The sequence below is a fragment of the Helicoverpa zea genome, chromosome 11 (assembly GCF_022581195.2).
Source record: "Helicoverpa zea isolate HzStark_Cry1AcR chromosome 11, ilHelZeax1.1, whole genome shotgun sequence".
In the NCBI taxonomy this organism is placed as follows: domain Eukaryota; kingdom Metazoa; phylum Arthropoda; class Insecta; order Lepidoptera; family Noctuidae; genus Helicoverpa; species Helicoverpa zea.
Window position 1 is genome coordinate 7,090,121 of NC_061462.1, and position 14,320 is coordinate 7,104,440.

Genomic DNA, 14,320 nt, shown 5'->3' on the forward strand with positions numbered 1-14,320 from the left:
CCTACGTAGGTGAACACCGAGTGTACCGCTCTATGAACTATTCTGCACTGTATTATTTTTATTGTTGTTACTCCATCAACGAGACCATGAGTAAAGGTTGCAGCGTGGTATTTTCATTGACTTCTATGTCCCCTCTGAAATTTCATGCTGTGCTGATATTAACACAATAGAAGGTCAGACTTGTAGGTACTTAGACTACAAACCACGAAATAAAATAGACCGTTATATTTTTAATGTCAAATGTCATCTAAGTAGCTATTGCAGTCTTCTGCTTTGTGGCTTTATTAAGGCAGATCACGCACTGATTTTTAAAATGGTCCCATTCCTAGTTCTCACCACATAGGAATCCATATGCCTGATTGATTAACATAGGTCATGCATATGCTAATTTCCCCTACGCTGTCTTTAGCTGAGAAACCAGTAGCCGGACGCAATCGGCTTCTTATAGTTTCCACCAGTATCTATCTGACAAAAACGAATTGTAGTAACATCAGCTTTGGAACAGGATTTGGTAAGTAACTAATATATGTATTTAATAAACGAAGTACATAGTTGAAAGCTGCATGAATTTCATTATCTAAAAAATCTAATAATATACAAAACGAATAATTGGAAGGTGATAGAGATATTACTGAGGTACAACGATAAAAAATAAAATAATGTATCAAGTCCATTATTTATTGAAAAACAAGTCCACGAAAGATCCAATAATACTAGTAGATTTGTTCGTTTGTTGAGACTTCTTTTGGCGTCTGTTAGGATAAGAATCATTTATGGGAAAACGGAATGGGTTGGGGTTTCTCTGAGGTGCTTCGGTAGTGACCCTTACGAAAGGAAAGCCGACTATTTGTCCAACGTTGCCACCAATGAGCCCAGGTCGATAGGCTTCTTGAGGGTGATCTGGACTATTCTCCTGCACTGGTTTGATGTAGTCTGCAAAGTCATAGAAATTTCCTTTGTAAATGAATTTAGGAGATGGGTATGCTATATTTACATATCTATGTATAAGTATAAGAGAAAGTCGTGTCGAAAAAGTTACACATTTTTTTGAGGTAGCTTTGATCCGGGAGAACGACACAGGATATACATTATTGTCATCATCCGGAACGCGGCTGAAACCGTGGGCAAGATATTAAGTACTAAGGTAAGAGCTTGACAGCAGTTTGTTATAATGCTGACATGGTATTTTGAAATGCTGTCTTCAAAATAAAACAAAACACATTTTATTCTGTCTACGTAATTAGTGTCTATTGTTTATTTTCTAACAGTGAGTTTTGAGAATTCACTTTGGGAAAGTTGAGCCTGGTTTCACTAGTTACCGATAAAGTTTGAGTTAGTTATCCGATAGTTGGTACTATATGCCAGATATTGCTATCTAGACCTGTGGAACCCAGTTATGATGAATCTGTCAGATAAGTTCCTGATAGACTGTCCGAGACTTTATCAGTAACCGGTAAAACTGGCCATTAGTCTCTGAGCTTTGAGGCTTACCTGAAGGATAATAGTTTGAGGGTGGTCTGTAGCCATTAGGCCCGTAGTTACCCTCGAAGTTGTACGGAGGTCGTGTTGGTCTCTGCGGTCGATACGGCGGCCTAGCGCCAGGATAATACGGCGGGTAACTATTACTGCCGTAGAAATAACGATCTTCCTTTCTCCTCTGGCCAACTGGTGTAACTGAAAATAATGAAAACGTATGTTAGTTTTCAGTCCTCAACTCTTTACAGCTTTTGACAAGAGCGTAATCGATATTTATAAATAGTAACTTTACGAAAAAAATGAAAGATTGAAGGTAAGTAGGTATTTTACATACCTATTCGAAAATTAAGAACATGAGACAGAATTTGTTTCTAACATGTACTGAATTCGAATAGTAATAGTCCGAAAAAATCGTACCTTTATAATAAATACCTACTTACATATACCAACTCATGTCGGTAAATCTTAGGTTTTACTGGAAAAACTTAGGATTTACCATAGTTCGGGTTTTTACAGTACCTAACGTATATCTACTGATTTGATCACACATGTTGATTATTTTTAGTTTAAGTACCTATACCTATTGAGTATTTTGTACTTACCGGAGCTAAGATCAGTTTCGTCGTAATCATCTATTTCTCCGCAGTCGTCTTCATCTTCTTCGGGCTGTTCTTGTAAATCATTGAGTGGATCGTTCTGCGGTCGTCCAGGCCCAAGAATGCCGTTAATTAGCCCGAAGGTCCGCGGTCTACTCTGCTCCCAACTGGCAACACGGCGATGTGGGGCAATCTTGTTCGTGGGGCACAACGATGGATTAACTGTCACCGCGCCCAAATGAACCACATTTGACAACACCTACGTAGGTAAAAACAGGACTTTAATAATACCTAATAAAAAAATAAGTATCACGTATTTCACTAAATGTACTTACATACAATACATACCGATATAAAAATAAATAAATATTTTCCAGTCGAGTCCATATTTAATGGAACTTATAATTTAGTTAACACGAAGAAAAATTACAAATTATTTGCTCTAATAGAGCACCTGTCGCTTAACTGTCTGACTGATATCTGAGTGTAGCACTAAAACAGTATTGTTACTACAACTTGGGAATTCCCACGCAAAAGTGAAATGTCTTCCATAATTTTAGGCAATGACCAGTCCTTATAAGAAAACTTTAAATGTTTGTATCACAACATTGTCCTCAACATGCAGGGACGCAACTTCTAGAATTGTTTGAGTCTACAGTAAGAAGCTGTTACGAGTTTTTATGGCCTAAATTAGCTGTTCCTATCAGGATCCAGGAACGTCAACGTGTAACTAAAGTCTATCAAGCTACTGGCCACCGTTGCGGTCTTATAAAGTCCGTCCTAACTTACCTTGGCTCCTTTGACAAGCACTATATAGTGAATATGCAAGACAACTAAAATATGAACTAAGTAGCCTACCTATCTACCTACCCACCTATAAAATTACATTAGGATTTCTGGAGCGTAACGACTTTGCCAGTAGCCACATGCGTGTTTGATTGTTAAATCAATAGAATTACATATTGCGACACTTACCTATGCACTTTCGACGGTCATCAACGTCGAATGGAATTACATAGATAGTAGGAACCTAAATGCCTATATGGGATTTATATATACATTCGCCAAAATGGAAGAAACTCTTATTTCAGATGCGTAAAATATTTTCCATAAGAAATTAATATTACTTAGGTACCTAAACCGTTAACATTATTTTGGTTTCTTTATGAACATCAAATTCATAGAAGATACTACCTACCTAGGATTCGAATCCAACCATTAGTACCTACACAACTTAACCACTGAGCCACCGATGCCTAAACAATATGACTCATGAAGTCTGACCCTTCACAAAAGGTTTACGATTGGTAACACTAACACGCCTTTCTAATTACTTATTCATATTAAATTCTTCGTAAAGGATTGCCCCTGCCATATATTCATTTTCGTCTTCGTCATCGCGTCGTTGAACTTTACACACCTATAAGGAGTTTTCGTAATAAACCAAATCCGTTAAGTCCAAAAGTCGCCAATTAAGCAAGACGTGATTTCCAAGCTTGTTAGCTAATATCAAGAACATTTTGAACAAACGTAGGTCGATATTATCCTTATAGATTCTTAATTTCGACATAAGATGACGTTTTCAAGGACAATGTGACCTGGTTTTTTAGGGTTCCGTACCCAAAGGGTAAAAACGGGACATTATTAAGAGTCCTCTGTCCGTAACGGCCGTCCGTGTTGTCACCCAGGCTATACCTACCTACCTGCCTTATGAACCCAAACGCTAGAGATTAGAGATATCAGATGATCGATGTCTTTTGCCGCTGTAACAATAAATATGAAATACATAATATTCAACGAACCTATTTACCAGTTGAGTTTTTTTTCGATATTATTATTATTCGATACGGAACCCCGCACTAATTGTTTTTTTTATGTAATTCCGCTACAATGGGCTACCGTTTTCATGGATACAAACCATAAAAAATTTGGGAGTAGACTAGCCAAGCTTAGAACAAGGCTAAGTTGTTAGGTTAGGTTAAATTTTGACCCAAGATGTGATGTGAACTCAATTATATATTTTTTATTATGACAAAATAACAAAAGTTCTAATGTAATTTTAATTAAGAGGTACTGACGTGGTAACAAAAAAAAAAGGTTGACAAATTTTCCTGGTTGGCTGTAGACAAGGGTTGCCTTTGACAACAATTTTCAGTTTTTTAGTAAAAAAGTCAAGTTTGACAGCTCGCTCAATGCATTTTACATTCATTGATCTGAAAATCTAATTGTAAGAAAATAATGGCAAAACAACCAGGGAAAATATATTTAGGCTATGAAGATGAAGCAGTTGTTGACAAAAATCAAACATTATTGAATTACACTGTGAATAAAATCGGTGGATTGCCTGTAAGTACCTTTATTAAATTAATAAACTCACGTTAAAAATATTCTCTTGTGAGCACGCTTCGTTTAAGGCAAAAATTTAAATTTGCAGGACTGGCCACCACTAGAAAATCTGCAGATATCTACAAAATGCCCTCTATGTGGATTACACAGGCTGCTCATTGTACAATGCTATGCGCCGCTCGAAAATTCAGTTTATCACCGTACTTTGTATGTTTTCGCGTGTATAAATCCAAATTGTTGGATTCAGTCTGAAAGGTGAGTAAATAATAATTTTGTGAGATAAATAGAAGTAAACATAAAAAACCTCCTTTGTAATCAACCTCTTTTTTTAGTTGGTTATGTGTTCGAAGTCAGTACCAAGATAATTCTTCGAAGGAATCAAAGGCAATCGTTGCTATACCTAGTGCCGATACTAACCTGTCTTGGTGCCAAGGTGCTGATGAGTGGGATGAGAATGATAATGATACTGCCAACGGGAATGTTATGAATATTGATAACGCCCCAAGCCCCAACAATGCCTTACAAAGGTAGGATATAATACCAAAGAGATAAGTAAAAACTAGAAATTGCTGCTAAATATTATATCTACCTAGGTATGTAATTCTCAATAAAGTATTCAAGACGCAGCAAGGGAAATCCCTGAAAATGTGTTGAATTCTGTTTCTTTCGCCATATCTTGCAGATGTGACTGTGTATGGTGGTGCTAAACAGAGTAGCCACAAAACATTTTAAATACATATTATACCAAGAACTTGACACTTAGTACTCTTTAGGTAAAACTCTTTTTTGCTGTATATGTAATTTGTTTTATTTTATTTTTTTCTAAATAGGAATTCAGATGAAGATGAGGAAAGCAATTCATACGAATTAGAAAATGTGGAACAAGCTTTTGGCAATCTTCAAGTATTTGATGCTCACAATGCCAATATGTCACCAATCCAAGGTATATATTTTTTGTAATAATAGTTGTCATCATTGTTTTATCCTTTTACCAGCTATATTTAGTTGGTCTTCTTGTCCAACTGGCTGCAGTGATTATCATGGAAGGACAGCCTACCCAGCATTAAAATACACAGCAACTGCTCTTAAAATACATAATAAACGCAGGGTGTAGCACTTTAGCTGCATCAGTTTATACTACAGACTCGTAATCACTAGTAGCAATATTTTTCTTGATATTGGTAGCAACTTCTTTCAACTTTACAAGTACCTAGTACTAGCACAAAAATGTATTAAAGGTGCCATGGGTGCGATTGGAGCACCTGTAGCTGCAGCAGAATTGGAGGGAGGAGATGAACCAGGGCTTGTTACCGTGGATACGCCTACAACACCCAATAATGATGTTGAGGCATTGCTGCAGCAAGTATGTACTAAAAACAAAAGTGGTTTCTAGCACTTCTGCCTTCATTGTGTCAATTCCGGGTCATCCTGAAAAATATCTGTTGTTTTGCAAGTAAGTTGGTCCCAGTTCCTGTAGTTAAAAAAGTAACTTTATTTTAGACCTCTGAGCTGCCTCCTGACTTAAGAAGTCGACTGATGTGTGGACCATTACAATTTGTGCCAAAATTTATATATGTTGAAGAAGAATGGAAGAAATCACTGGGCAATGATGACAGGGCCAATGAATTGCTCAATAAGTATAAGATGGAAAATGGTTGGTACTTTCATTTTCGTATGCATTTCTTTTGTATTCTCTTTAAACTCATTCAACAACATTTCAATGCCCTCTTCTCATTAAAGACCGCTCAAGAAAGTTGCTTTGATATGTAATTTATTTGAATTTAAACATTTCAGAAATAGATGTATGTGGGGGTGACCGTGCTGGGGCTGGTGGAGGATCTGATGACGAACCTTATGAGGAAGCTGCTCCGTTACACGGTGACAGATTGTTTCATGCCTTTTTAACTCGGCTGCGCAATCATCCTGGACAAATACTAAGGTACATACTTAAAAAATCAATATGGTCAACTTAAAATAATAATCAAAATCATAAAACTTATCTATGTTTGTAAAATGTAGGTACTCGAGGGATGAGCCTCCTATACTCGGAGCTCCGTTGCCAAGCAACGCAAGTACTCCTGAGTCACCATGTGTGCCAACTATCTGCACGCGCTGCGGCGCAAGACTGTGCTGCGAATTACAATTAGTACCAGAATTTGCTGAAACTCTTCGCATAGTGCCCATCAACGCATCACTTTCACATCTACACTTCCTTTCTGTCCTGATATTTACTTGCTCTCAAAGCTGCTGGCAATCCTCCGATACATTTGTAAAGGAATTTGTTGTCTTTCAACCAGAAGTTGTCTAAATTTATAATATATTAAAACATTGTTTTTGTTGCATTTTGTTTGATGTTAGCAATATTTACATTTATATTTTTGCTTACTTATTATAATGTCGTCAACATGTGGACACTTGATTTTAGAATATTGTTACTGATCTTGCAATTTTACAAATACACATTTCAATATTTTTGCTGTTTACTATAATTGTTGTGCTGTGATGTTGAAATTTCCACTAGGATATAATATGAAAAAACATTAAGTTTATAATCGCTTTGGAAAATCAAGAATTATTATATCGAATTCTGCTTATTGAATTACAGAAATCTTTATTTATTATATGTGTATATATCCAAAGATTTGAAGCCTCTATTTTAAGATTACAATTTGTTATTCTTTTTCATTATTCATGTCTATTTCACGTAATCTTTTGTAATTTCACAAAAAATTACTTCAAAGATATCTTTATAATCTTTCTATCCTAGCATTTTTGTTAATAAAAAGTAATAGAATTGAATGTTAGTAGTATAGAAATAATGTGTACTTATCTCATGGATAATGATCCTTAAATGTCCATTAATAACTGCCAGATAGAGGTGATAAAAGAGTGTTATTATAAGTATAAGTAATTAAAAAGTATGCGCCTTGACTATTATAGGTCTTTATGATAGCTGCTTAAGAATTTATTTATTTTAAACTGTTTTGATGGTTGTTGGATACCTTTGTGGAATAATTTTAACCCAAATCTAATGAAGGGTTCTGCAATAGTTTATAAAACTCACCAAATCGATACCAGACTATGTATTGTTAAGTCTTTATGAAATGACATTATTTGTATGTATAATAACATATAATTTATTTATACTTATTGCTGCAATTATAGTATAAGAAAGTAGTGATTTTGAACATTTGCGACGTAGATGTAATATTATCAAGTCATCATTTTCTTCAGTTTTACTTTACTCGAAGTAAATAATGTAGGCGCAGATTCGCGGATTTTAAAACGAAAAGTTGAGTTACAAAAATAAGGCACCTATTTGCTAGTTTAATATACTATGGTTTAAAAAATCCTTCCAGAAAATGTGCTACCTATTTGTTTTACACTTGCATTTAAACACGTGCATAATAAATGGTCGACAATGCTGTTGAAATTCGAAATTTACCATCAATTAGTGAAGCTGTGATTTATTTTTAGATTCTCACTTAGGTAGTTATCAATTAACTCCGTTTTCCGATCCATATTACAATCATAATATAGTCAATACCTGTAGTTACGGAAACTATAAATATATTAAATCATAATTAAACCTAAACTTCTTTTATTGTTAAGGGTTAATCAAATAAACCTGTGGGGGATATCATGGCACTACTCACAAACTCAGTTTAATAGTATGTGTGCGCTTCATGGGCGTAGCCACACTGGGGCAAGCTGGGGCACTTGCCCCACCCTGGGCCCTAGCTCTGACCTATAAGGTGTCTGATTAAACAATGTTTTTTTTACTAACTCTAACTAACACATGAACAATCATACTATTCGTCCTAAGTTATTGCACAAAAAAAATTGTCGACTTTGAAAAGAGCGCGATCAAAACAAAATGCACGCTCGAGTTCCCGAACGTGCGCGGTGCGCGCGTCGTTTGAAAGCGAGCCGTATTCCCTAAAAGAATAGATGGTATGTGGCGTAGCGCAGCGGTTCCCAAATGGGGTTCCGCGGAACCCTGAGGTTCCGTGACAGGCCCTCAGGGGTTCCGTGGAAAATTCAAGATTTCCATATGGTAAATCGTTTCACTTTTAACAATATTAATTATAATTCATTTTCAATTAAATTGTTTTAAATATTGCATTCCAAAATTCCATTTAGGCATCATGTAGGTGGGTACCACTCGGGAGTGTAAGTACGCGTCAAGTGGCGGGGGAAGTCCACGGCAGCAGATAATTTAATTCCGTTTTTTACAAATTGTAGATTAACTTAATAACTCCAGGTCTTCGGCAATCGGCAAAAATAGGTAGCGAGTCGGCCAAAAATCACCGCATTTTTTGGGCTTATTTCATCGCCAGGATTATACGTTTTCATACATTTGATAGGACGTGAAATGACACGGCATACGAGTATTTCCAGTGGTTATTTTTACCATGAATCAAAAAGTGACATTATTTCGAATTTTTGCACCTCCGCGAATCCGAAAATTTCGCGCTCGCTTCGCTCGCGACTCCATGTTACATGTGATGCTTTTATGTTCGTTTAATTGCTCAAGTATCCAACACCGAAAAAATTTCGCGCTCTTCCGTTGAGGTTTCCTTTGATGTTTATTTTTTATTCCTCTGGTTCAGAAAAAGCAATAGCGCTTCTTATTCATTTGCATTTGCTTTTTTGTGTGGATATTGTACTTTTTGAGACCTTATTAGTTTACAGTGGTTTTGTTTATTTTGTGTAGGTACTTAAACTAAAAAAAAATCGCGCTCGCTTCGCTCGCGATATCGGCTGCCACTAAATGCCTTTCAATGCCAGCGGGTGTTTAGAACTTCTTCTTTTAGTTAAAAAAAATCGCACTCGCTCGCCTCACACCTGTACAAACCTAATCTATTTTTTTTTGCGTTTACTTTGTCAGTCTTCAAACTGAAAACTATTCGCATAATGCACAAAGTCAAGGGCGGCTAAATTGTTTTCTGGCCCGTGTGGTAGATAGCCATGCTATGCCTGAGTATACTGAATATGTCTCTAACCATGTAACCATTTGGTGCGCTACCACACGCTACAAGCCGTACCTAAGTGTCTTTACGTCTTTAGTTTACTTCTTACTTAAGCTAAGGTTCCGCCGAAAAATGGTGAAACGAAAAGGGTTCCGAAGCCAAAAGAATTCGGGAACCGCTGGCGTAGCGAGCCAAGCCGTCCATCCAATCCAAAAAATAATGCATTGAAAGAGATGGAACTGGTAGATGTGATCAAAATTTCGGAAATGCAATTTTATCCTAGTGTAAAAACCGCGCTCGCTATTTTGCTTGCCCAGCCATGTACAATAGAACGATCGTTTAGCACAGTGGTTCTTAACCGGTGGTCCGCGGACCACTGGTGGTCCCTGGAAGCATTCCAAGTGGTCCGTGAAGCTTAGCTGCGCGACGTTGCTATACGTTATCTAACTTTATTTTTATCGACTTACCTATGCTAGCGAGGGGGTTTTCGTATGGACGTATATCCCCCATTCATGAAAATGTATATTTGGGCGACATTTTACGTAGTTTTTGGTTTTGAGTCTTAAAAAATTTCGCGCTCGCTTCGCTCGCGTATTCAGAAACTTTTTTATTTTTGTATTTGTCAAGAAACAAAAAGTTAAGTACGTTTGGGCTAAATTTTACGTAATATTTGGTTTATATCCGATAAAAATTTCGCGCTCGCTTCGTTCGCGTATTCAGAAACTATATGCCCTTATTTTTGCATTTGTCAACAAACAAAAAGTTAAGTACATTTGGGCTAAATTTTACGTAATATTTGGTTTAAGTCCGATAAAAATTTCGCGCTCGCTTCTCTCGCGCATTTAGAAACTACATAGGCAAGTTTTTCATTCTTTGCATTTGCTTATCTAAACAACTGCCGACATGCGTTTAGGTTTGAGTAGTAGTACTGTACCAAAAATTCAGAAATTAGTAAAGAGAATGCAGTCACAAAAATCTCATTAAATTAAAATCTCTAACTTTTAATTTTTGCTAAATAATAAAGAAATGAGTGCTAATTATAAAGTATGCTTGTATTCTTTATCAAAGTACTCTCAATTTAGGTAAACCGATGAGGTGGTCTCCGGCAAGACAAACTTTTGGTAAAATGCACCCTCATGACTAAAAGGTTAAGAGCCACTGGTTTAGCACATTACGTAAGGTCAAAAAGTGGTCGTGGCTTCGCTCAACCATGAGCGAAAATCGTTTAAGCGGCCTGTGTATGCTAAGTGTGCACAGAACAAGGGGTCACAATCGAAAAATATTTTTTTAGAAGAAGTGTTTAACAGGTTCTGCCAGAACCCACGCCGTCGTCTCTTGAAGTAATATTACTCATACATATACTTAGTTAAAACTTTAATTTATAAACACCGAGTATTCATAAATAAAACTATAAAATCTGTCTTGTGTGTGATTGTTTATTTTCTGTACCTGAAAATATAAACCTCTCAAATTAAGAGATTAACAAGTTTGAGATTAACGGCTCAAGATACAAAAAATCGGAGGGCTGCCCCACCCTGAGCCCAAAGCTGGCTACGCCCATGCTTAGAGGGAGGGCCGTGTAATTTTTAAGTATCTCTTGGCCTGGCCATCTAAGAAAACCTCCTGAACAAGGTTTGGAATGAACTCTGAAATAGCTTTTCCGCCTGGAGCAAGAATAGTGGGAAGAGTACCACTCATTCATTTCTTGCCGCATTAGGTAATTGAAAAAAACTGTTAAAATGTGCCTCTAGATGACAGTGTAATGTATTTTAATTATTTTTTAAATAAACAAATATTTAATTATATAGGTCTATAAAAATTCATGGCCACGATGAAGAATGAAATATGCTTATATTCAAAATTTTCTGATTACTGGCCATATTATGATCACGCGTGACAGGGCATCAAAGTTAGTAAGTTTCGAAACCACGAGGCGAGGTTACAAAATAATATATACCTAACCTACCAAATTAATTTCAAAGGTTGAGTACCTCTAAGCCATTTAGTGTTCTAGTGTGGATTTTAAGACTTTTTTATTGGTTTTTATAAACACCTAGCTAAAATATGCTAGACTGAAACACTAGCTGACTAAAAATATTGTCCTTAGGTGCTCCCTAGACGGTAAATATAATTTGCGGTCTATGGGCTTCCTTAATAGCATGTGCCTCCTTAATAGCATGTTAGTACCTTCGATTAAGTACATAATTGTTATAGGGTAGTATTTAAACGCAAATGAAAAAATATCGTTTTTCTATGCAATAAGATTCCGAATACCCATCAAAATTACTGATTGCACAGCAAAATATTCAACCCAAAATATCACTAAACACACTACAATTTATTTTCGCAGCGTACAGCGATTTTTTCTAAAGCAAAAGCTTTTTCATCAATGTACAGCTAATAATCTTAATGCACATTATACATGTTAACTCTTTTTCTTTTAAATATAGCTTCTATTTTTATATTATTTACAGCAGTTTTTCTGAATAAAACAGCATTTTAGTAGTCACAGTCATCTTATTATTTATTAATTACCACATAATGAGATCAGCAAAAAAATATAAAATTGCAACATGGAACATGGAAGTAAGCATGCAACATGCAGCAAGCATGGTTTCTGTCACGGCTCCGGCGGTCACATGCGAGCTTATCGTCGCAGATGGTTTTCACGCTCACCACCGCAGCTTCGGCTTACTGGCCGGCTCTGAGCAGGCCAGCCTCAGCCGCGGCGGCGAGTATTAAAACTACCTGCGCCTCAGCTCCGCGCCTACGCGGTTTTGAATTGCACTCTAGGGATAGGGCAAACAAGACTACGTGGAGTCGGTTTTGCAGCGATTCGTTTTCGTTACTAGCTTCAATTTTAATACAATATTTTTTAATTGAACTTATAAATAGCCATTTGCTAAATAAATTGAATCTAAATATTTGCTATGAAATATGGCAAATTTGCTATGCAGTCAGTATTTAATGCTATGTATGTAGTATTTTTGTACAAGAATAAATTTAACTGTATTGCATTATCAGGATAAAAGTAATGTCATATTGATGTATAATTTCGAATTATCTGCAGTTTGAGTTTTGTTAAGCATTTAGTTTATTTGTAGTGAAGTAAGTTATTTGATGTAAAAAAGAATATAAATGATGAGTATTTATTGATAGGTGATTATTTATTTGATATGCAATTTATAATATCCCATTGTTATATTGCGCAAATATGCTGACCGTCTAGGGACCGCTAAGCTGAGAGAATCTTACAGAAGCTCAAAATCATAAATGAAAAATGCAATTTCTTCCATTATAGTATTAAAATGGAAGAGATTGCATTTATTGTCTGTGGAAAGATAAATCGACTAACAAATTTTAAAATTAGTCGACTTACATAGAAAATAAATGAATGATATTAAAAATGCTACCTTTTTTATCTGTGTATCCGTCTTCCATAAATGAATCGGTGCGGCGAGGCGGCGGCATAGAAAGACTATCAATTTTCGTGAGTCGAATAGTGAATCTAGTCGAAAAGTTAGCGTTTGTTACATTTTTTCGCTCGGCACATTAGAAGCGCTTTTGGAAATAATACCACACAAACATGTCAAGCGAAGCTCTAGTCCCTCCTCCTGTGCTGTGGGCCCAGCGCAAAGAAGACGTATTTCTCACGTTTAGCATTGAAACTAAAGACCCGACTATTAAAATAGAAAAGGATTCCGTTTACTTCAAAGGTGTTAATGCATCAGACAATAAAGTGCATGAGGTAACTATACCATTATACGATGCTGTGCTTCCTGAAACAAGCGCCTTCGTAAATAAAGGAAGGTGCATAGAAATGATTCTTCGCAAAGAAAAGAAAGATTCTCCCTACTGGCCATCACTTACAAAGGATAAGAAGAAACCGCATTACCTCAAGGTAGATTTCAATAAGTGGAAAGATGAGGATGATGAAGATGAAAATGGTGAGATGCCTGGAGGTAACTCAATAGAAGAGATGCTCCGTTCAATGGGTGGTGGCGGCGGTGACAAGGCTGACAAACCCTCGTTCGATGACTTAGAAACGGACTCGGATGATGAAAATTTACCAGATCTTGAATAACACCTCCTGAGTGATAAAACTTATATTTAACACATTGAAAGTACATTATGTATAAGGTTTTTACAGTTATAATAAAATCACTGATAAAATGAACATGTTACATTCATTTTAATCATTGATATGTGCCTCTGTAACACACCACTTTTTTTACTTTAAAGCAAATTAGCAAGTTTTAATCTGTAGCTAGGAAATATTTAATTTAAATATATTCAAGAAGGATTAAGTAGTAATTTGTTTTTCAATGACCCCGCTTTGAAACTCACTGAAGGAACTTGATTGATTGCAGCCCTTTGAATTTACATTTGAAAAGTAATAAGTTTTATAAATATTAATAAAAGTGATAGGTTTCATGACTAAGCAATAATTGTATCAATTTATATGCATACATTGATTAAGATTGTAGGGATTTGTATATATGCGATCAAACATAAAGTTCACCTTTTTTATTAAAACAAAGCAACTGGACCGTAGAACTTGGCAAAATTCATATTCCAAAAGTTGCTGCTTATGAAGAAAGATAAAGTAAATCATGACTAAGTTTAAAAGTTTTTATCATAGTAATGAAGTATACTCATAGTAAGGTAGGTGAGGTAGGTCAATAGATTGATGAACCTATATATAGGTACAAACAAATACTAAAACAAGGTGGGCGCTTACATATTTACCCATAAAGAACAACCTGATGATAATTTACAACAACCATAGCCCGAAAACTCGAATAACTAATTTGAATAATTAAAAAAAATACGTTACACGAAAACTTGTAGGTTTACAGTTTTTTTAAACACGTCAAATGTCTATTTAACATTCTTTTTTGTATTAAGTCTCGGATACCGTCTTTCTCT

At 35.9% G+C, this 14,320-nt stretch overlaps 3 protein-coding genes across 3 annotated transcripts; 2 read left to right on the forward strand and 1 right to left on the reverse strand.

Moving 5' to 3' along the window:
* Window positions 1–664: 664 nt before the first annotated feature.
* On the reverse strand, window positions 665–3,653 carry LOC124634515. The gene is made up of 4 exons (XM_047170115.1): window positions 2,421–3,653; window positions 2,079–2,331; window positions 1,492–1,674; window positions 665–933 (listed from the first exon to the last, which is right to left on the reverse strand). The coding sequence occupies exons 1-4, from the start codon at window positions 2,457–2,459 to the stop codon at window positions 674–676; spliced, it is 735 nt and encodes a 244-aa protein (XP_047026071.1). The 5' UTR covers window positions 2,460–3,653; the 3' UTR covers window positions 665–673.
* A 515-nt stretch (window positions 3,654–4,168) lies between these two features.
* Window positions 4,169–8,013, forward strand: LOC124634514 (programmed cell death protein 2-like). The gene is made up of 8 exons (XM_047170114.1): window positions 4,169–4,418; window positions 4,507–4,673; window positions 4,751–4,945; window positions 5,249–5,361; window positions 5,657–5,781; window positions 5,919–6,072; window positions 6,213–6,357; window positions 6,438–8,013. The coding sequence occupies exons 1-8, from the start codon at window positions 4,311–4,313 to the stop codon at window positions 6,724–6,726; spliced, it is 1,296 nt and encodes a 431-aa protein (XP_047026070.1). The 5' UTR covers window positions 4,169–4,310; the 3' UTR covers window positions 6,727–8,013.
* A 4,788-nt stretch (window positions 8,014–12,801) lies between these two features.
* LOC124634564 (uncharacterized protein CG16817-like) lies at window positions 12,802–13,705 on the forward strand. The gene has a single exon (XM_047170181.1). The coding sequence runs from the start codon at window positions 12,978–12,980 to the stop codon at window positions 13,473–13,475; it is 498 nt and encodes a 165-aa protein (XP_047026137.1). The 5' UTR covers window positions 12,802–12,977; the 3' UTR covers window positions 13,476–13,705.
* The last annotated feature ends 615 nt before the right edge of the window (window positions 13,706–14,320 follow it).